At 42.9% G+C, this 21,044-nt stretch overlaps 1 protein-coding gene across 4 annotated transcripts in view; it reads right to left on the bottom strand.

Annotated features, from left to right (window-relative positions):
* Positions 1-21,044, bottom strand: part of LOC137803095 (pre-B-cell leukemia transcription factor 1) — a 46,394-nt gene that overhangs the window by 3,798 nt on the left and 21,552 nt on the right. Inside the window, exons 3-9 of one of the 4 annotated variants that reach the window (XM_068601366.1) lie at positions 6,407-6,651; positions 5,923-5,979; positions 4,387-4,577; positions 3,960-4,095; positions 3,618-3,777; positions 2,678-2,790; positions 1,347-1,436 (exon numbers count right to left, since the gene is read on the bottom strand). In XM_068601366.1, coding sequence (XP_068457467.1) covers positions 1,347-1,436; positions 2,678-2,790; positions 3,618-3,777; positions 3,960-4,095; positions 4,387-4,577; positions 5,923-5,979; positions 6,407-6,651 — 992 coding nt within the window. The remainder of the gene's footprint in view (positions 1-1,346; positions 1,437-2,677; positions 2,791-3,617; positions 3,778-3,959; positions 4,096-4,386; positions 4,578-5,922; positions 5,980-6,406; positions 6,652-21,044) is intronic. The other 3 variants (XM_068601385.1, XM_068601375.1, XM_068601392.1) reach the window with 3 other exon arrangements.

Here is a 21,044-nt window from a genome sequence, read left to right as displayed (position 1 = left end):
TATAGTTCGACCTCTTTATAACCTCGACTTGTCGATTGGTTGAACTTCTGGTCTAATACACCTGATTGTTGCAGATATCCTTAGTTTAATGTTTGCAATTCAGACAATTTATTATCAAAACATAATTTTTACCACAGTTTTGCCACGGTCTTATGTATTACCATCACGTCGGAGTCACAGTGCTAAACATCTGTTTCACTGAAAAATAAACACCAGCATTCTTTGAGGACACAGATGTTTGAGAATACAGATGTTTGTTAAATAACTAAACTATTTTTTTTTACCCACACTCAATTTGCGACTGTATTTTGTAATCTAGGAATGTAGAAATTAAATATCTGTTTGTAAAACAAAAGAACAATGTAAAAAAATGTGAACGCATTAATAAATTACAAACTGTTGAAAATGTGTAATTTCTGGCTACAGAAGGTGAGAAGAGTAGTTGTATGTATTATTGGCTTTTAGAAACTTTTACTGGCTATTTATTTGGATGGTAAGCTCTGCTAAAAAGTGTTGTTCATTGCCAAGCCCAAATACAAACACTAGTTTTGATTTTAGTTTTTAGTGATTTCATCACTCAAATGCACCAGCACAATGTATTGAACACCTATGTTCAATCAAGCTTGTTGTATGTTGTAACTGGCTTCATGCATCCCTGTTCTTATTTTAGCACAAGGGGTGTTGAAGCCTTGGCTGTCAGTGCTGCTGTTCCTGTGGATGAATGATCTGACCAATGTGCTTGGACTGTTAGCCCAAAGCCCCGCTCTTTCTGTCCCTGTGACTGTCGTATTGATTCTGTTCAACCCCGCGCAGCCTGTCGCTATGGATCTACATGCTAACACACTGCCTCCAGTGTTCCCTGTCCCGCCCCGCCCAGCAAGGAGACCTAGAATACTGGCCCGGGCTGTGACAGGCTAGTTAAAGAGTTATTTTAAGAATTAGCAACCTGCAACTTTTTTTTGTGTGACGCAAGTCGAGAGAGGTATGACTTGTTCTCTGGTGCCAACGTGAGAGTAGCACTGGGAGGGAGGATGACACCTGTGTCCTTGTTCCTGTCGACTGCAGGTGTCTCGCTAACGCTAATGGCCTCCGACAGACCAGGAGCATGTCCAGCGACTCGGCCTGGTAGCTGCCTCATTGCCTGCCACCTAGGGCACGACTGGAGCAGGGGGGCAACTGGCTGGACAACAGCCCAACACTCGTAAACTCTGCTAAGTGGCACCTTAGCGTACGCACAGAATTACACAATACACACATCCTGCAACTGGGCAATCATTGCAGACTAAGACAGCAAAGAAAATGTAGAGAACGCAACAGAGAGGAAGGAGATTGTTTACAGGTCTTACGTTGATGCCCTGTGGACTGTACATCTGGCTGGCTGCGAGGCTGTCACTGTATCCTCCGGTCTGGCTGATAACATGGCGAAGAGTATCCACCTGGAACAACAGGGACACAGACAAAAGGCCTGGTCAGACAAAAGCTCTGGATAACAAAGACAGCCATGCACAAAGAAAGGTCAGTCTGATAGTAAAAGGGTACCAGAAACAGGAAAAGGTTACAAACAGCGAATCTGAATGATTTGACTGCCATTACAAGCTTGATAACAGACCTTGCAAACAGACAACATACAAGTAAAATGACAAGAAGTAACTAATTATGAATGCATTTGTACTTGTGGGAAAACAATAAGTCAAAATCAGACATTGAATATACTTTGCAACGCATTCTATAACATGTTGCTGAACACTACGGACAATGTTATTCAGTGCATATGCAAAGAAAAGAGACATTTTTTAATGAACATATTTTCCCATCGTGGCTGCCAATACAAATATGGTGCAACTGAGGTCCCATCTTACATTATTTTGTAACAATCGTTTTATTGGGATGGCTCTTTTTTATGTTCAACACAGATTCAGTGGGAGCTGCTTTGTTGCTTTTGGAAGAGCAGCTCGTCAGGTTATGCATGAAAACACACCTGCCATATGGATTTCACAACAAATAAGACTCCTCTACTCAGCAGGCCAATTAACTCAAAGTTGTACTGTTTCTTTTATGTTGCTTTTTTTTTAATCGTACAACCCTGAGAGCGAGGCCATTCTGACATCCTCGGAAAAAGAATCCCCTGAAAGTTACATGAGTTTCAATAATTAAAGACCAACCCTGAAGACTCTTTACCTCTTTTAAGGGTTGTCCTTTTGCATATTCATGAACGACCTAAAGCATTTGGAGAGCTGATCTGAATAGAAAAGGGGGGATGGAGGGGTAGATAAATTATGCCAAAAGCAATGAAACCAAATGAGAATATCACCACCGGTGGTGATTCCTTAATCTATGGTGAGAGTTGTAACACTTAGAAACACTGTGCTGGTCATCACTGTCCACCGGGGCAAGGTCAGGGAGCTACAGTGCACCAGTGGCTATGTGAACTCTTGTCAGGAGCGCTGATGAGTGTTGCACCGTTTCCAAAACTGTCTGCAGTCGTCTACTCAACTGTGGGTTGACAATGGCTTTCACATTAATGTAAACCCTCAGGCTAAGTGTAACCTTTGTTTCACTGTGTAGGTCAAGTTATTAGGGGCATCTGCACTTCCGGACTGGACAGTGGTTGAACAATTTCACAGGCGATCTCAAGAGTTTGTCAGCTTTTGGTCACTAAGCTTGGAGAGGCGCCTACCTGGGATTGTATGTTGGCCCCAACCTGCCCCCCTTGGTACGAGTCCCCATTGAGGGACTGCACATTCATGAACAAGTCTCCGGAGTTTGACATGTTAAAAGAGCCAGCAGAACCTGAGAATACATAGAAGGCAGAGAAGAAGGAAGGGAGCAAGAGAGTAGGACAAAGGAAAGACAAGAGAGAGGAAAAGAAAAAGGAGTTAAAATGATCATGCATAAGCAAAAGAGCATTGAGTGGGTTAGTTGAGGGCGGCAGGCATCATGAAAAAGGCTTTTTCTAACAACATGCATGCTACAGACGTAGTATGTGCACATTAAAATATCACCGTACCATAATTCAGAAGGAAAAATCAGCAAGAACCAGGGGACAGATAATCATCATAAAACTGTTTAAGTCCAGTTAAAACAGAAGCTTATGGATTACATTATTGTTAAATGTCCGTGCTGCGAGTGTTTCATTAAGGAAGTAACAATTGATCTGCAGGAAGACCCAAAGAATCGTCTTCGTCCTTTAATGGACCCTTAGCTGCCCAGATGTAAAGGGACCATCGCGTAACTTGATTTCAACACCCGGTCCTAATCCAATACTGTTGCGAAGTCTCTCTATGACAAAAGACTCCGCTTGCCCTCTGAGCAGCTTAATGGCATGCACAGGGTCAACCGGACAAGAGGCAGGAAAAATTAACGTCCACAAGACCAAGGGGTCAATAACAGAGACGGGGGGAAGGAGGGGGAGGGGGGGGATGGGAGAGAGAGAATGAGTGAGAGAGACAGACGACAAAGGCAGCGAAGAAATTAATGAAAAAGAACCAGAGACTGGATTCTTGAGTTGGAAATCAGGTGCGATCTGGTATGAAAAGAAAATGTACTAATTCTTCTGTCTGTAAAGCTTCTTTTGCCATAAATCAGAGGTGTGTAAGGCCGGCTTGTGATCAGCTCACCTGCTGAATTGGGAGTTGATGGGGAGTTTGCCTGGCTGCCGTGAGCAGACACACTGGTTGCGCTGACCGCGGTCCTCGCTGCGTACATGTTGGCCTCTTCTTGGAACTTGCCGATGTTTTTCTTGTATCGGATTCTCTTGTTCCCAAACCAGTTTGATACCTGTCAAAATAGCAATGACAAAAGAAACAGTTGTTGAATTGAAACACATTGAGGACACCTATGGAAAAAGAAGGAACACATTTGGTAGCATTTTATTTGCAGTGTTGAGTGTTTATACTTAGACCTAAGACCTAATTGAGAGCACAAACTAAGTAGATTGCTTAGTTTATTTATTTTTTTACCTGCGACACTGTGATGCTGCATTTCTTGGCCAGCTCTTCTTTGGCCTCCTCGCTGGGGTAGGGGTTACTGAGGTGAGAGTAAAAGTACTCGTTTAGGATCTCTGTCGCCTGTTTGTTGAAGTTCCTCCTCTTTCGTCTGGACAGACAGCAGAACGGGGACAGACAGAACAGAGATTTTTGACAAAAAAACAAATAGATACATTCTTCATTTGCACCTTCATTTAAACCAGGATAGTTTAGTTTATATGAATGCTGCTGGAACATTAAACATTAAAAATAAAGAAGGAAATGTAACAAAGAATCCCGGTAAACACATGATAGAAGCCGTTTGATTAATTGCAGCAAAAATGAATAAATCGTTCTCAAAACAAAGACCACTTTGGAGCACAATCTTTCGAAAAGTAAAGGTTAGTTATGTGACACAGACCTGGCATCGAGGAAGCGTGAGCGCAGGATCATGACGGCCTCGCAGGTGCTCTGCTTCAGCTGCATCTGGATGGAGCTGAACTTGCGGTGGATGATGCTGACCATGCGCTCAATCTCTTTGGGCGAGATGGGTCGTGTGCGAGACTGCTCCCTCAGCAGGTTCATCACATGGGTGGTGAACTCATTGCACGCCTGGATGCACAGACAGACAGGATTCATAAAAAGAAGAACTATCATGGAGGCTCAACGGCTTCAGACAGAACAAAAGGGTGAAATTGGATTCTGGAGAGGCTGCACCTTCACTGGGAGGCCTTGGCCTCGTGGAAGCAGTTCTGACAGTATAACAGCGTTAGAGGTAATAAGAGGAGTCTAAATTAAAGCAGCACACCACAGTGCGCCGTTTCACGCCAAACAAATGTAGCAGTGGAGTCATACAGTGGAGGCAGCAAGACTCGCGGTGCTCTGAATATTAAAAAGACTTCTCTTCAATGGAAGAGAGAATGTGACAAGTGAGGAGAAATCTAAAATGACAGCCTGCTTTCAGTCCCGTTAACGTTCAAGAGGTTTAAACTGTCTCCCTCTCTTTTTACTCCATCTTTCCGTCTACCTTGTTCTGTCTCTGTCTGAATCAGTCACTGGATACGACTGCATTCAGAGTCAAGGTGTCTGTTGCTTGTCAACACCAGGGTTACGTCAGTCAAAGTGATGCACCGAGCAGCCGTTCTGCTTGCACACACACGCCAGACACTACTCACTCATTCGCGCGCGCGGTGTACGTAGCGCGGTGACACAAAAATGCTCAGGTGTGTATTGACTGTGACAGTTAGCGATGACTAGCCTTCCTCTGAGAAGATGACAAACCCAGGACGCTTTGACTTCCGAGGGAATGACAAGACGTTACAGTCTTTGGAAAAGAGCTGGTGTGTGACTGATAATGGCTGCTTTGCTGGTGAAGATAACATCTCTGAAAGCTCGGCTTGTCACGAGTTGGCCTGTGAGAGCTGATTTCAAGAGCATTATACTTAGGTAAGAATTCTCAGGATAATAACTCCTCCGTCATTTATACCAACGTATTCCTACTGAGGTTCACAGATGAAGCTTTACCCAGCATGCATTGGACAAAGGACAAGAAAAAAGACTTGGACACAATGCCAAAACACAATATTCTTAACTTTGGAGAATTTAGAGTCTTCAATTGAACTCTGCATGTTTTTTTTTTGTTTTTTTTTACCGGAAACACAGGAATTTCAGGGGGGAACAGGGTATAAATGCAAAGTATCAATCTCTTGTTATTTTTCTTGCATTTGTTCATTTTATTTTGTTGTTATCCTGAAAGAAAACGTGTTCTGTCTGCTTCCTCCTCTCTGCAAGGAGAGGTCAGAGGTCAGGTAAGTGGTGTGAATCTGTGTCATGTATCACCACTACATCTTTTGTCTCCATGAAGAAGACAGTAAACATGTTTGCAATTGAATTATGTCAAGCCACATATTTGTGCATGTCAACAATGTAACATATTATAAAGATTAAAATCACTGACATTTTTTTTAAAGTTTTGCCTCTGTCCATATCCACCACCAGTCGGGACGATGTCCAACTTTTTCAGTAGTTGCACATTTAAACAGAAAAGAGAAATTTAAAATTACAACACATCCTACAGTCGTCACCTGCGTAGTGGGAGGATTTTGGAAGAGGAGAAAACATTGATATGAACTTTTCTGTCATGAAACAATGAATTAGACTACAACCAAAAAGTTGGACTGAAAACAGTGAGGTACAACAGAGCATCCCCTAAGATATCGACTGTGAAGGGAACATAACATTTTAAACAGTGCTGGCTCTTTCCTATAATGGGGTGTTTCATTAAGGCTTAGCGGGTGAATGATGTCTAAAAATCTACATTCATTGTATGGTACATTATTTTTTGTATTTACTGATAAAATACTTACACAACAAAATGAATATGTGTTGCAAGACGCTAAATAACAGAGAATACTAACTAAGAAATTACTCTTGCTCCCCACCTGCTCGTATTTCTCCAGCTCTGTGTGATAAATTTGTCGGATCTGAGACAGCTTGGCCCGGTAGTCAGAGTGTTCTGCTGAGTTGTCGGCACCGATGCCGCCAGAGGCCGCTGCGGCGGCCGCAGCAGCTGCTGCCCCGCCGCCTTTCTCTGGCCCGGCCACGCCCTCCGCCAGCAGCATGTTGTCCAGTCGCATCAGCTGAGGATCTGGGGGCTCCTCCTCTTGGGCGCCACGGATACTGAGCACTGTGGAGGACAGGAGAAGACGCCATGAAGACATTGCTGCTAAGCAGTCCTATTTACACGGCCGCTCAAAATGAGTAGCAAGGTACAATAATTCTCCTCTGACTGAGAACGAGTCTTAACTCCAGCGTACCAAATGAACTCCCTGAAATATGGCCATCGATTTTAATAGTTCAAGGCTGTGCCATAAAACCCTGCAGGCGCACGGAGGCTGGCAGCTCGGCAGGACCATAAAACTATCATTTCATCGATTCTGACCATCATTTCATGTAAAAAAAAAATAATTAACACAGCCTTCGACAAGAGTTCATCTTTCATTGCTCTCCTTATGCTCCAGCTATGTTAGGTTTCTGGCTGTTGGCTTTAATATCTTCTCGGATGCTATCTAATCAGAAAAAGCAAAGTAATAACACACGTTAGACTCAGTATGATCACACAAAGACACAGATCAGGCATTATTACGGAATGAAGAACAAAATACAGCTTACGGAATTTGAGCAAAATCATATTGCTCCAACACTAGATGAAGATACTCATGTTGAAAATGTGATTACTGCTTTCGGAAATAGTATCATTCAAGGAAAAGTTTTTAAAAAAATCACTATTTCATGTGTGATTATTACGGTCAGTTATTTTAACACTGGGAAAAACATGTTTTTCTCTCATCTTAACAGACGAGCAGTTATTTTGCATTGCTTCTCCCCACGTCACACAAATAGCTGCTAAATAACCCCACTAGTGTCCCACCTGGTGCACCAGTGCCGTATCCAGAGTGCTGTAATCTTCATTTAGCAGGACTAAGGATGCTTTCACGACTGACACCGAGGTTCTGTTCACACACTTGTTTGGGGCTTTTGAACCTTCACATATTCACACACCTACAGGCACTCAGCTCTCAACTGACACTCAGCTCCTGTGGTGTGAAGAGTGAAGTGTAAACACAACAACGACGGGCCCGCTGAGACAGACGTGCACAAACAACATACACGCGATGTACACATAAACGGATGCGGCCTTGCACACATCCACACGCCCAGATATTCTGAGAAATACATTTGACAAAGAGGGGAATTTGCACAAAAACTATTTGAATGGTGCTGTTTCAACTGCACCCTAGAGATTAACAAATACAGGTATATCAGCATGCATTACTATTTCAAAATCAGCTGCACTGCCCTGCCTCTTTCTGCCACCAGAAGGCTCCCTCGGTAAAGCAGCAGAGTGTCCTGCTTTTCTCGGAGGTGCTGAGAACTGCCGACCAGGTGCAGCCCTCCATTCCAGCCACTGTCTTCAAGGACAAAGACAAAAGCTCACGCAGCCACGCCATCTTTCACAAACACACCTGAATATATGCATCTATCAAAATGTTTCAGGAAGACGATCTAGTCCTCCCCCCACCCTGTATGTCTCATGATGGCCGTCAGACGGCGAGGGCGAATGACAGGTTGTGTGACAGGGCAGTGAGGCCACATTGTAGTCCACAGTCAGAGCGACGGCTCTTTTGTAATGAGGATGTAAGGTTGAGTCGCCCTGTGACCTTTCTGGTGCGCAGGGGGTCCAGATGGATTCCCGGGGCTGCACAAGCAGCTTGTCTACCCTGGTCCTCCTCTTTTCAACCCCCCACCTCCTCTTTCCTTCCCTCTCTTTTCGTCCTCCGGCAATAACATCATCCATTCCCATCAACTCCAACACGTGAGCAAGCTCAGCTCAAGAGGCAAATGTCAATGGCTATCAGACGGCTGGAAAAGGTCAGGAGTTCAGATGGGGAGCAGACGCATGTGCGTGCGAGCGCTTGTGCACATGTGCACATGTGCGGTTAGATGAGTATGTGGATATTTTTCATGTGAATCACACCAGCGGGAAATTATAACACTCGCCAATTCCATTCTGACAAAAATAGTGGCACATCCCAACCAGAGGGGGAATCTAATGAGCCAAAGAGTGATTTATTCATTCCCTCCAAGTCCCAGAGTGCACAACTAAAAGCATGAAATGGATTAAATAAATACAATTAATAAGGAAAATCAAACAATTCACTGTGCTGTGGCATAATTACCCTAACCACAGCCATCAGCTTTATTTATTTCTGTTCACTAATAGAAACAGAATCGATTAGGCCTCGATGCCAGTCAGAGAGCTCGTTGTGAACTCTGCATCAGTAGACCATACATTAACATAATCACCTGACAGAGAGAAGGGCTCTCTATAACAATACATCACATGCTCCCAACACTTTATTATACCACCAAAAACCTTTTATACATTCTAGTCTATTACTGTAGCAACAAAGGCACGGAGGACACACTGCTCTGAGATTCCCTTATTCCATGGACAGCCGCAGATTCCTATCTATAAAAGGAAGATGGCCATCATCTCATCTTGATCATTACCGACAGACTTAATTGAACAATGAGAGGACACAATTCCCCCTCTCTGTCGCTTCCTACCTCCCTCCCTCCCTCCTTCCCTCCCTCCATCTTTCCTCCTCTCCTTTGTGCACGCTCTTGTATAATTCCTTCCCTGAGATGTGGGGCACTAAACCCAAAAAGGCAGGGCATAAAAAATAAATGCGCATCATAAACAATCCCTGAGCCCTTTCCTGAATAATGAATGGAATTCTAAGAATAAGCCTTTGTTTTGGTTATTGACTAAATTAATTTCTGCTGTTTTACTTCCTTAAGGGCTGGCTCATACCCATCGCCACACTGCCTGCTGTTTGCAGACAACAGGAGTGTAAATAAACATGGCGATTAAGCCACCCACTCATACAGGGGGAATCAAGGTGCACACACAAGCAAACACACAACACAAATATGCACACCGTGTATGACTGTGAGCTCACACACACAGGAAAAATACACAATTATGCACATTGGCAGACTACCCTAAGCACCCAGCCTGGCGCCCTGCGAGTGCTTTTAAATGAAAACATGCTTAATTAATTATGTTGAAGTATTCTGTCACAATTAGGAAGATTTACGGTCAAACAAGGCAGCAGCGATGTCCCTGACAGCCATGATGAAAGTTTACCCTTCTTTCCTCTGACTGGCAGCGCGCAGCCAACGCTGGACTGGATCCATTTCCCATCAATACAGTAATGCAATACACTCCGCAGTTTAGTGTATACGCGTGTTTGTGTGCGTATGCGTGTGTGTCCTTCCTTGCCTTTTGCTTGTCCACATCACATGACCCCAGAGAGGGGCAGGCAGTGGCTGTGCTCAGTATTGATTGTGTGGGCACACGTCATCTAGGGTTTCAGCAGTTAATAAATCAGGCCTGCTCCTGACACAACCGTGTGTGTGCGTGTGTGTGTGCGTGTGTTTGTGTGTGTGTGTGGGCCTGTCACAGGCCAGTCAGCAGGAGTGAAAGCGACAGCCACATGATAATGTAACATCACCACCATTCATCCCTGCCACACAGCATTCTGAGACAAAACAACAACAACCTAGGAACCTGAAGAAAAGAAAAAAAAGCAGCGTGATTTACAGCAGACATGACAAGTATCACTAATACAAATCCTCCTCAACCCCTCTCCCGCACCCCCCTTCGCGCCTTGAAAGAGTTCAGCATCCTGCACTCATCTGCATTTGATGCAAGCCCAATGATGCCGTCTTCATTGGAAGCAGCATGTGCTTCACAATGACCCACACACCGGAGGTAAACTACAGTGCTAAGCAATGCTATTATCATTACTGAGAGCACGAAATGAACATTGTGTTACATTACGTCTAATTTACTGTATATGTGGCCATTTCTACTAGGTTGAATGGGCTTTAATGAAGAAAGGGCAATCATTATAGAATTACTGACCATACCTCACACTATAGTCTCTACCATGAACACAATTGTTGTAATCTAAATATTGTGCTATTAACATATACTTTACTCACGTGCAATATGTGTGGTATGTATTGTATGTGAAATAATGTCATATGGTCTATTTATTACTGTTATTTAGTACTTAAAAAATAAAACATATCTAAAAATGTAATAATACAAAAAATGCACCTTTCTTGTACATACCACCACCCCTGCACATGATACCGTATGTATAGTGTTTTTCATATGTATGTATGTATGTATGTATGTATGTATAGTGTTTTTCTCCATAGTTTACATTCTTTCTTCTTCCTATTATAGTGTGTTTTATTTTTTTAAAAACTGACTCAGAGTGCCCTGCGAAAACAAATTCCAATGTGTCTGGACTGTTGGTCTATGCACAAATGGCAAGATAAAAAAACCTTGAACCTTGATATTCTTAAACTGTTCTTTTGTGTAACTTTAGCTAAAAGCTAGATTTGTGGTGTGTCCACGAACTCCCGAAAGACCAAAATGTTAGCTAATGGAAAAGTGCCTTAGTATTACACTGTTTTTTTTATATTCCATACCTTCTCCTGCCTTGTCAGGACCCAGCACCTAAATTACCCATGATGCAACTTAACAGAGATCTGGATGTGTTTTGCCAGCAGCGGCTGATGTAGCCTCGAGCTGCTAGCCTCGAGCGTGCCAAAGAGCGTTAATATTTGTTATTTTCTTTTCAATCTCGTAGTCTTCAGCCCCAACCCACTCCGACTCAAGTGACATCAATTGTGACATCACTTGAGTCTGGCAATTTATCAGACTCCTCGCATGTTCCCTCTGGAGCCATGGGCCTTACACAACGTTGTTCACACAGACGATAGTACTCCCCCAAGATCTGTAAACAGACAATGTGTCAACTCAGTGTCCACCCTCAAAATGTCATCACAACCAAACACAAACAGCAGAATGAGGGCTTTGCCTAAATAAAATAGTCTAAGTAAGATTATTTTGTGCAATGGACAAATTTCACTGGGTACAAAAATGGAATTTAAACCCGGCCCTACCAATACATTTAGTATTTTGTCATAATTCAAAAAGTGCCTCACATAGTAGAGGTAGACTACAGCGTCAAACAAAGCTATTATCATTACCGACATCATATCTCTATTTACTGTATATGTGGTCGTTCCTACTAAATTGAATCTGAGCTGTAATAAAGAAAGGACAATTTTTATGAGGTTACTAATCATCGCTTAAGTCCATGCAATGAAAACTATTGCTATAATCAAAATATTGTGCCGTCTATAGTTTTAAAATGTTCTGTACTGGAAGCTGGAAGCTAGATTTGTGGTCTATCCATGAACTCATTGGAAACTTTCTCAGGCCCAAAATTTTTTCTCCATCACCAGATAATGCGAAGCTGTGCAACCTCAGTACACAAGGGCATAGTCATAAAGCACCTCTAAAACAGCTTTATGTTTTATCAGCCATCTCGAGTATCATGTGCGGAAAGGGCGCCGAGCTGGGGTGTTGTAGCTGACGCTGGGTGGGGGGAAGGAGGATACCAAGGACAAGGAAAAACACCAAGGAAATACTGGAGGGACAGGCCGAGACGAGGAGATGTGCATGGCACAGGCAAGGAGGTGAGAGAGTGATGGAGGGAAAATGAAAGGCGAAAAATAGAAATGGAATGGGAAAGCGAGGTGTCAATTAAAAAAATGAACCCCAGTGCATTTGGGAGGTGACAGCTGGTGGGAGACGAGCTGACAGGCGTCACATTAGGCGGATTTGGTGGCCGCTCCCCTCATCCCCTCCTTTTTTTTTCTTCTTTTTCTCCTCTCCCTCTGTCTCTCTCCCTCTCTGGCTTTCTCCACTGGCGATCGGAAGTGAGGCAAAGAACTCAGCTTGGTGTTTTTCAGAACAAGTTCCCCCTGCAGCTACTCCTAATAACGGTAATTATCTTCATCATCTGAGGCTTAAGCAGGCCAGTTTGAGGCCTGAGGGGCTGGCCTGATAATGAGGCAGCCAGCGCCAGAGGACAAGACCATTCAGAGCACCGCCCAGCCACCAACGCAGAGCACCCCCATTTAAAAGCCTTCATTAAAATAATTCATTATGCAAAATAGGCAATACATTAGCCTCCTGGCTGTCAGTCTTTCTTAAGGTGTCTTAAAAAAATATTATATATATATATATATATATATATATATATATATATATATATATATATATATATATATATATATATATCCTTGATTGAATCAAACTCATGCTCAGTCAATGCAGCTCCAGGGTTGCATTGGAAACCACGGTGACTGCATAGCCGAAGAGAAGTCACGAGCTTGTGGAGCAGCGAGCTCTCAGTCAGCCCTAGAGCAGAGAGACAAAGACATCTATGGAGAGACGGAAAGAGACGCCTGCATGGGAACACACAAAGTACACAAATCCCTGGTCGCACCAACTTCTTCCGAAAAGCTGGGCTTAGTATCATTTCATTTCGAAATGTTTCTTCCTGGGACAGTGTCACTTGAGACAGTTGTTTGGGCAAGCGAACTCAAAACAACACGTGTTTACGTACAGGTGGCAAAGACCTCTATTGACTGTAGCATATGTGACGGGAGCAAAGGAGGATGTCAAGGTGACGATGTTACAGAGTTACCGCCGCCCGTTAGAGCGAGGTCAACGGGTGATTTGTTATGTATTTTCGTTTCAATCCGATATCGAGATCATGTTCTTGAGTTTGGCCACAATCATTCCGTGGTCTTTTACACTTTTTAAAATTGACGCCATGTTAATGAAGCTCAACGAACCTTATTAAAGTGATCATTTTACCCCAGAACCATGATGTTTCTGTGACTTCAACAAAGCCCTAATTTTACTTGATATCTCGACATTGACTTGTAACAGTTCTCGAGGGCACAAACGATGTCATCCTGCTAATGGAGCAGACACTGCGTCTATGTTTTCTTTCAAGAGAACAAGCAACGTATTTGTTGTTTTTTTGGAGGACTGCAAATACAGGATGCTACTTTTCGGATAATCAAATCTGGAAACTACGACAATCGGACATTCACACACGCTTCACGCAACCAGTGGCCTTTTTCCCTCTATGAGACTTTAAAGTTTTACATATTTATTAATAAGATAGTTTGATAAGGAAGTTGTCCACTCAATGAGAAAACCAAGAAAACCTTTATCCCATTATGTGGAATACATAACGGGATAAAGGTTTTCTCATTTCCAGCAAGCACACAAGTACTATTTGAGTCATAACAGACTTTTCTTTTTATTTATTTCTACCAACAAAATTTTTCTGTCTTATATATAGAATCCAGCACTATAAGCTATTTGTCCACCATACAAGAAAGGCAGACAGGGATGAAAATAAATCCTTAGCCATTTGGCCTCCTCTTGTCCAAATAGTCCAGATTCCTAGCTATTCATTTTTGAAGTAAATTTACGTGAGGATCCTCTTTACCACAGGAAAATGCATGAATATAAATGGTTTGTAAAAACAGTCATAAAGGACACCCAACAGAAGTGAACAGCGCATCAGCATTTGTAAATAATTAGAACATATTCCAACAATGAATCGTCCGTTGGCTTTTTCCTGCTCCAAACTATCGTTATTACATCGGCCCTTAAAAATCTACTACCTCTAGTTTATATGAATACATGTTTTCTTTCTATGACAATATTTGAAAGTGTCACAAATTACTGCAGACAATCTTAATTTATTTCCGGAATGTATCAAACCGTCATCAAATGTATCAGCCAATAACTGCCTCTGATCAATGGACAGCCAGCATGGCGACGCAGTCCCGGGCAACAGTTGGCGAGGAGGTGACGTGTGAAGCGTTCAGAGCCAGGAGGAGATGGTCCATGACAGTAAATGTCCTGCCCTCGCTGTTGCCCTACAAGCGCTCCCTACGCACCAGGACAAGACATCAAACAAGAGGTCCAGCAACACAATCCTCCTCAAGTCCCCGTGGTGTGTGTTCCTGTGCATGGCACATTTCATAAGGCTCCGCTCTTTGACTGGTGATGAGTTTATGCGAAGGTAATTAACAGTAATTAATCCTTAATTACAGCAATTAGCAGAGTCGCAGTAAATTAAGCCACATCTGGAGGCCCGGAGCAGGGCTAGACAAGTAGGGGTGGGCTTTTTGACAAGGGGGAGACACGCAAAGACAACATGAGGGAGATGGTTTGGGTCTACCTGTGATGTCCGGGTTTCCATCCCTGCTCCGGGCCGTCTGCTGGAACCTGTGATCTCACCGTGTGATCTCAGAGGGGCCTGATGGGGCAGGGTCTGATGAACACGTAGGGCTGAGAGAAGAAGTCCATTTCTGAACAACATTTTTCATTTCCAGGAGAAGCGCTCCCTTAAGCTACCACGCAAGGACACCCACCATATGGCCGCTCATAGACAATAGCGCTGGTGGTTCTGCTTCGTCGTGCTCTGCTTCACTCGACAACATGCATTTTAGACAACGTCGCTCGATGGCATGTAGTTTGCCTCTCTGGAAGAGCAAAATGACACCCACTATATGTACCGGGTACAATGCAGAGGAAAGAAACATAGAGGAATGCTGCTGGTTCGATATTATTACCCTGTACTGCAGGGCGGTGAGGGAGGGGGGGGGGCACTTCAGGCCAGCAGGCCGCCGCTGGCATCCAATTGCTTGGCTAAAGGGATTTTCTTTTTTTGGAAACGCAGTCGTGCTCTCTCGATTATCTCTTTCGCAGCCATTGGTTATTTGTGAGTTAATTGGAGGTTGGTAGGGTTAATTATTTCAACTATGATGTGGATGCCGTTGTAACGACGGCAGCCTTCTTGCAGAGAGCTCTCATATATGATGACAATGACCTGATTACAGGAGAAAAAACATTATTAAACGGATGGAATGGAATTACAGATCCGATGGAGATTTACATTTCCATTCAGCATTTTAATTAGACTTGATGTTAACTGTAATATCGATATACCACGCTGATTAACAAGGAAATGAGAAAAAATGGCACATTATATCAAAAACCCTGCTGTGCAGAGTCCATTCAGAGTCACGTGGTTCAGTCTGTACTACACTCTACAATTAAAAAAGATTCTGCGTGGTTACTTAGATTATACCATGATGCATTTCATCTCCAGCGGGAGCCATGTCTTCCATGATGACAATGCTCCTCTCCATAAAGCACAAGTGGTCACTGAGTGCTTTGAATGGCATGATAATGCTGTTAGCCATATGCCAATATGTCTTCTGTAAATAGATATGATCCGATTGTCTTTTCTATATATAGGCGCGATCCAAACTGAGCCCCTACGTATATACAGTATCTGTGCATCTCAGGTCAAGTAAGTGTTACATCAGGAAGTACATTTCTTTCCAGGTGATTGATATGAATTGACGGGTAAGGTCAGCTGTGATATTCCTGTTCTGCAATGCTTTTGGCTTTACCTCCTTTGTTTTGGAGGCCAACTCTAAGGTCTTCAGGGTTAGATCACTGGCACACACTTCAGCTTCCCTCATGGCTGTCATACAGCAGAAACCCTGAAGCTTTCCACTAGTTCAGATCACAATCCAACAGAATCACAAAGGACACTTTTGTTGTCCCATGACAAACCATGAAAAAGCTAAAAATATCAGCATACAGTCAGTGTGGTGGGTCTTGTGGACTGACTGAGAGATCTACAATGCAAATGGGATTTTTTTCTTTCATTTATTGATCTCACAATATTCTGTTTGATTATTTAATTCACTGTCAAGTCCAGAGCTGCGCTAACAATTATTTCCATTATCGATCAATCTGCAGATTATTCTGTCAATTGATTGTTTTGTCTATAACATGTCAGAAAATGGCAAACAATGCTCATTATACTTTCAGTGTGATGCATTTAAATTGCTTGTTTTATCCGACGGGAAAGTCCAAAACATAAAGGTTTATGATTGAATATGAGACTTGAAACCTTATTTGATGCAAAATGTGAGCAAACGTATTTCAAACGTATATTACATCCTCATATTTATCAGGCTGGAACCAACAATTGTTTTGCCCTTATTCTTAAAAAAACATATTGTAGGAGCTGCAGATTCATTTTCTTTTAATTTACCAATTGATTAATTGACTAATAACTTCAGTTCTTATTTGGTTAAAAACCCAAATATCTGACCGTAGAGAAAAGCAAGAAATCCTTCAGCAAATGTTGGATATTTAAGATTGATTATTAAGTTAAATAACTAATCAAGTAACTGGTGTTTGCACATGGTTGACATTCTACAATTTGTTCATTTGCCATTCACTAGCCATCTACTGAACATTAAAAACACAAGTCAAAAGTGCCCTGACTTCAGCACAAAGTGTATCAGCGTAGAGTCTGGCAGGTGGACCGATGGCATCCGAAAGTTAGATAGGCTTTGAGGACCATTAATATTGTAACACATGAGAGATTTGCTCCAGCAGGAAATATAGTCTCTCCCTGCATTTATCAGGGAGCTTCCCATCATCTTTGTTTTGCCGTGTGTGCAGTTTTTTTGGACGCTGTCACAGCTACGGAAATCCCTGTGAGGTTTATTGTTTGGCCGAGGCCCGGTGCTCAAAAGACTGGTGATGCTTATTCTGCCCCGAGCTGTCAGGACAGAAAAACAACGTTAGGGATCACTGTCCGTTAGTGAGACCAGCTCCAATTCATACACACACACACACACACACACACACACACACACACGCTGATTGGTTTCTTTTCAACATGCTCGATTTAACAAATAAATGAAGGGTTTGCGATGGATAAAAACTCTAGCAGTTCGCTAGTGAGACAGTCCTAATGCCGATATGGTCCAAAGAATATTTGACTAATGCTGACAATGGGAAGCTGTAGCATCTGAACTCATGAGGACAAAAGCAGAAAATGTGAGTTCACGGTGATGCTGTATGCGTGTGTGTGTGTGTGTGTGTGTGTGTGTGTGAGTGTGTGTGTGTGTCACTATTAGTGTGTGTTTTAAAAGGGTCAACTTGGGACAAAGGTTTAGAGCTGTAACAATGGCTATGACAATCCAATGCCCGTAGGCAGAGAAAGAGAGAGAGAGAGAGAGAGAGAGAGAGAGAGAGAGAGAGTGTGTGTTTACAGCAGAGGTAGTCGTCCAGGCAGTCTAAGTGGCCTGGCTGGCAGGCCTACCACACCACTAGCGGATAAAGCCTAGTCATTAATCACAGGCCTGTGGGATCGTCCCACTGTAGCAGAATACTGGGTCAGGGGGAGCTCCTGCTGTCAATCGTGTGTGTGTGTGTGTGTGTGTGTATGTGTGTGTGTGTGTCTTAGTGGAGCGGGACTGTAAGCGGGGGAGTGTGTTTTTGATGAGAATGTGTCACTTTGCCTCCAGCTAAAAAAAGCATATAGCACTGAGGAATTAATGCATTAATGCAAACACAAGCGTGCAAGTGCTAGACGTCATTTACATGAAAAGCATATCGAGCCCTCCGTTGGGAACGAGAGTACCATTTTCTGCCCTAAAAGCTGAAGTTTGATTTAAAAAAATAGCGACAACACCGCTCTCTGTAGCACTGCATGCTACTTTACTATGCAGACCGCCCTGTGGCATCATCAGCACACGCCAGGAACACTAATACCCCATTCAAATAACAGCGACGTGGGAGGAACCAATGTTTGACCCATTTCTTTCCTGCTTCTTTTACAGGAGGCTCATACATCGCCATTGACTGTTCACCAACACGGGAGTCTGCAGCTGTCGTTTCATAGACTGTACTTCACAAAAGCACACGGGGACCCATTCAGACCAATGTGGGTTTGAAGTGTGTGTAATAAGACAACTTTTATATGCCAAAGCCCACGTCACATGCGGTCATCACATCAGTTCTTTGAGACTTTTAAACACAAAAATCAATGCTACTGAAACAGCTCAGACTCGGGGCCAACAACACTGAACTCTGGCTGTCTTTCAGTGTGCCTTTTAATGACGTACTGTACATTAGAAATCCATAAATCCTTCTGCAAATGGTAGACATTTTGTTTCAGTGAGCCAGGGCTCGTCTCCACCAATCAGAAGCCACGGAGCACTTGCATTGATGCTGTGGTCAGCTCTGTCAATATAGTGAAGTGCATAATGCAAAGGCAAGGATGTACTTGTCCTCTCGTGTTGGAAGATCAATAAATGCTCTGCGTTCATAAAAATAAGTCAATGAAATGTAAAACCTCACGTAAAATCAAACCACAACAGATGAAATCCCTTTAAATGTAATATAGTCCATCTGTGTTTGAACAGCTGCTTTACGCTAACACTAGAGTCACAGTAACGCATATGTTTCCATATCATTGCACAACATTTTAAATACACACGAAAAGTGTTGAGTATTTTCACTCCTTTTTTTCTGCCAGCTGAAAATTCCAAATGTTGCCTACAGGGGTTCAACCTGTGCAGATGGCACGGATAGACTGAGGAGAAGAAGAGGAAGAGGAAGGTCGGTTACAGATAGAGTCGCAGTCTCAGACAGCTGTAACCATGGAAACAGCGCCAAACGATCTATCAGGACTCCACTCAGTTCATTTTAAACACTTCACCAAACCGCTGCTGAGAGAAACATGGAGAACGCTGCAAAAACCACGATGCTGTCAAAAAACACGATGACGTCCCTGAAATATTCTTTTGTGAAGGTGACGTTATTCTGGCTTTGGAATAACCTCACGCACATTACTTCTTTCCATGCTTTTACACCATTAAAAGCAAAGGTTATATTTTCGGTAATAACTATGATGCTTACTTATCATAAGTGAGTTTCTTGTTTGTTAGTTTACGCTGATTCACGTACATTTTGTCACATGGAAGCACATTACATGTCGGGAGAAAAATGAACTTGAAATAAATGAAGTAAATATTGTGAATTGACACTATTATTATTTGTGGAAACAAGTGTTATGGGTAATTGTGAGGCTCTGTAACTATTTTTGCACAATTAAGTTACCCTTATAATAATGCCATCCAACTATCAAAGCAAAGTAACATGTTTGCGACTTCATATTAACTTAATATGATATTGAAGTTCTCCACTTTCCATAACTGGATGGAGCTGCAGCTCCGCAGCCTCTCCTCCATCCCGGCCCCCAGGGTGAGACAGCAATCGTATTCTGTCGGTCAGCTTCTATACACACCTGCATCCCCAGCTGGACTTCTAATCCCCCCCCATCTTTATTCGCCCCCCCCACACCTCCTCCCCCTGCTCTAGAGCGCTCTACTCCCAGCTGCCTGGGCTATTTATAGGCCCTGTTTCATTTCCACACCTGCAGGGAGGCAGAGTTGTCACAGTGGGCCCACCGAGCCTCTCTGGAATACTGCATGGGAATGAAAATGCACCTTGCCGATGCAGAAACTTATTCTTGTCACTCTCCCCCCGTGGACTCGCGTGACACTATTTTGTTGTGTGGCTGCGCGGTGCAGTGTGCGGTGCAAAGATAACGCGTACAAAAAAAGAATCCGTGTAAATAAGATTTTGCCTGTGAGGAGGAGTGTGAGGTATATTGACACGGATTGCACTTTATGAATAACCGCGCGCGTGCAGTCACATGCACGCACGCACACACACAAACACACGTACACACACACACACCAGCGGGAAATGTTTTAAGTACATTTCCTCACAACAGGCTGCATGGATGCAACTACTTCACAAACTTGATTAACGAGAGCCGGGGAGGTAATGCTAAGTAAGTGCAACAACACATAGAAGTTCCTATTTTCTTCCTACATTTTGATTTTTTTTTTTTACTGTCATGCTTTTCTCTCAGGATGTAGTGGGCTGAGGATCCAGTCAGCGGATTACATTATCAGTCTGACCTAGTTGCCAGCTATCTCCGGAGACCTGAGGAGCCAGGCTTTCTGCACAGCCTTCCGCTGCTACAACACGCACACTGTGTAACTTTAATTTATCAGGGGGAAGAGGAGGGAGAAATGTGACAGGTTGACAGTTCTCTTTGCCTGCCACTCTGAGCACTCCCTCTCCCCACAGTGTGCCGGTTAAGGGTCCGCGCCATGGAACAGTGCATTACCGAGAGTGACTTCTATACGGAGCGCTGGAAACTCATCAGCGAGGTTGGAACCCTCTCATTAACGTGGATATTTAATGTGGGAGAATTATGTGATTCAGGATGTGACTTCCAGTCGTTTTTCCTCCATTCAATTCAAAGAAAAGGTCTTTCATATTCAGCCACCGCAGAATGGTTGTACGTTGTAACCGTACGTTCATGTTAGCTAATTTTAACTGGGTAGTTCAATACGCTGAATTGTACATTTTGTGTGCAATATTTTAAGCTCACAGCTGATTAAGATATTCACAAAGTAAAATAGTTCCCATAGAAAGGTTGTGAACTAGAAGTATAAAACAGCACACAATGTAAGTATGCAAGTAAAATAAAAGTACCACAAGTTCAGTACTTAATTAAATATAAATAAATATTTATAAATATACATATATATATATGTAATATACATATATATATATATGTATATATATATATATTTCCACCCATCTGAAAAAGGCAACACCAAGTCGTTTCAGCAGACCAAAGTGTTTAATAATATACCACA

This window comes from Clinocottus analis, unplaced genomic scaffold, assembly GCF_023055335.1.
Source record: "Clinocottus analis isolate CAN_PGR_092001 unplaced genomic scaffold, fCliAna1.0.p SCAF_11, whole genome shotgun sequence".
In the NCBI taxonomy this organism is placed as follows: Eukaryota; Metazoa; Chordata; class Actinopteri; order Perciformes; family Cottidae; genus Clinocottus; species Clinocottus analis.
This window is presented reverse-complemented; position numbering and strand designations above follow the sequence as displayed.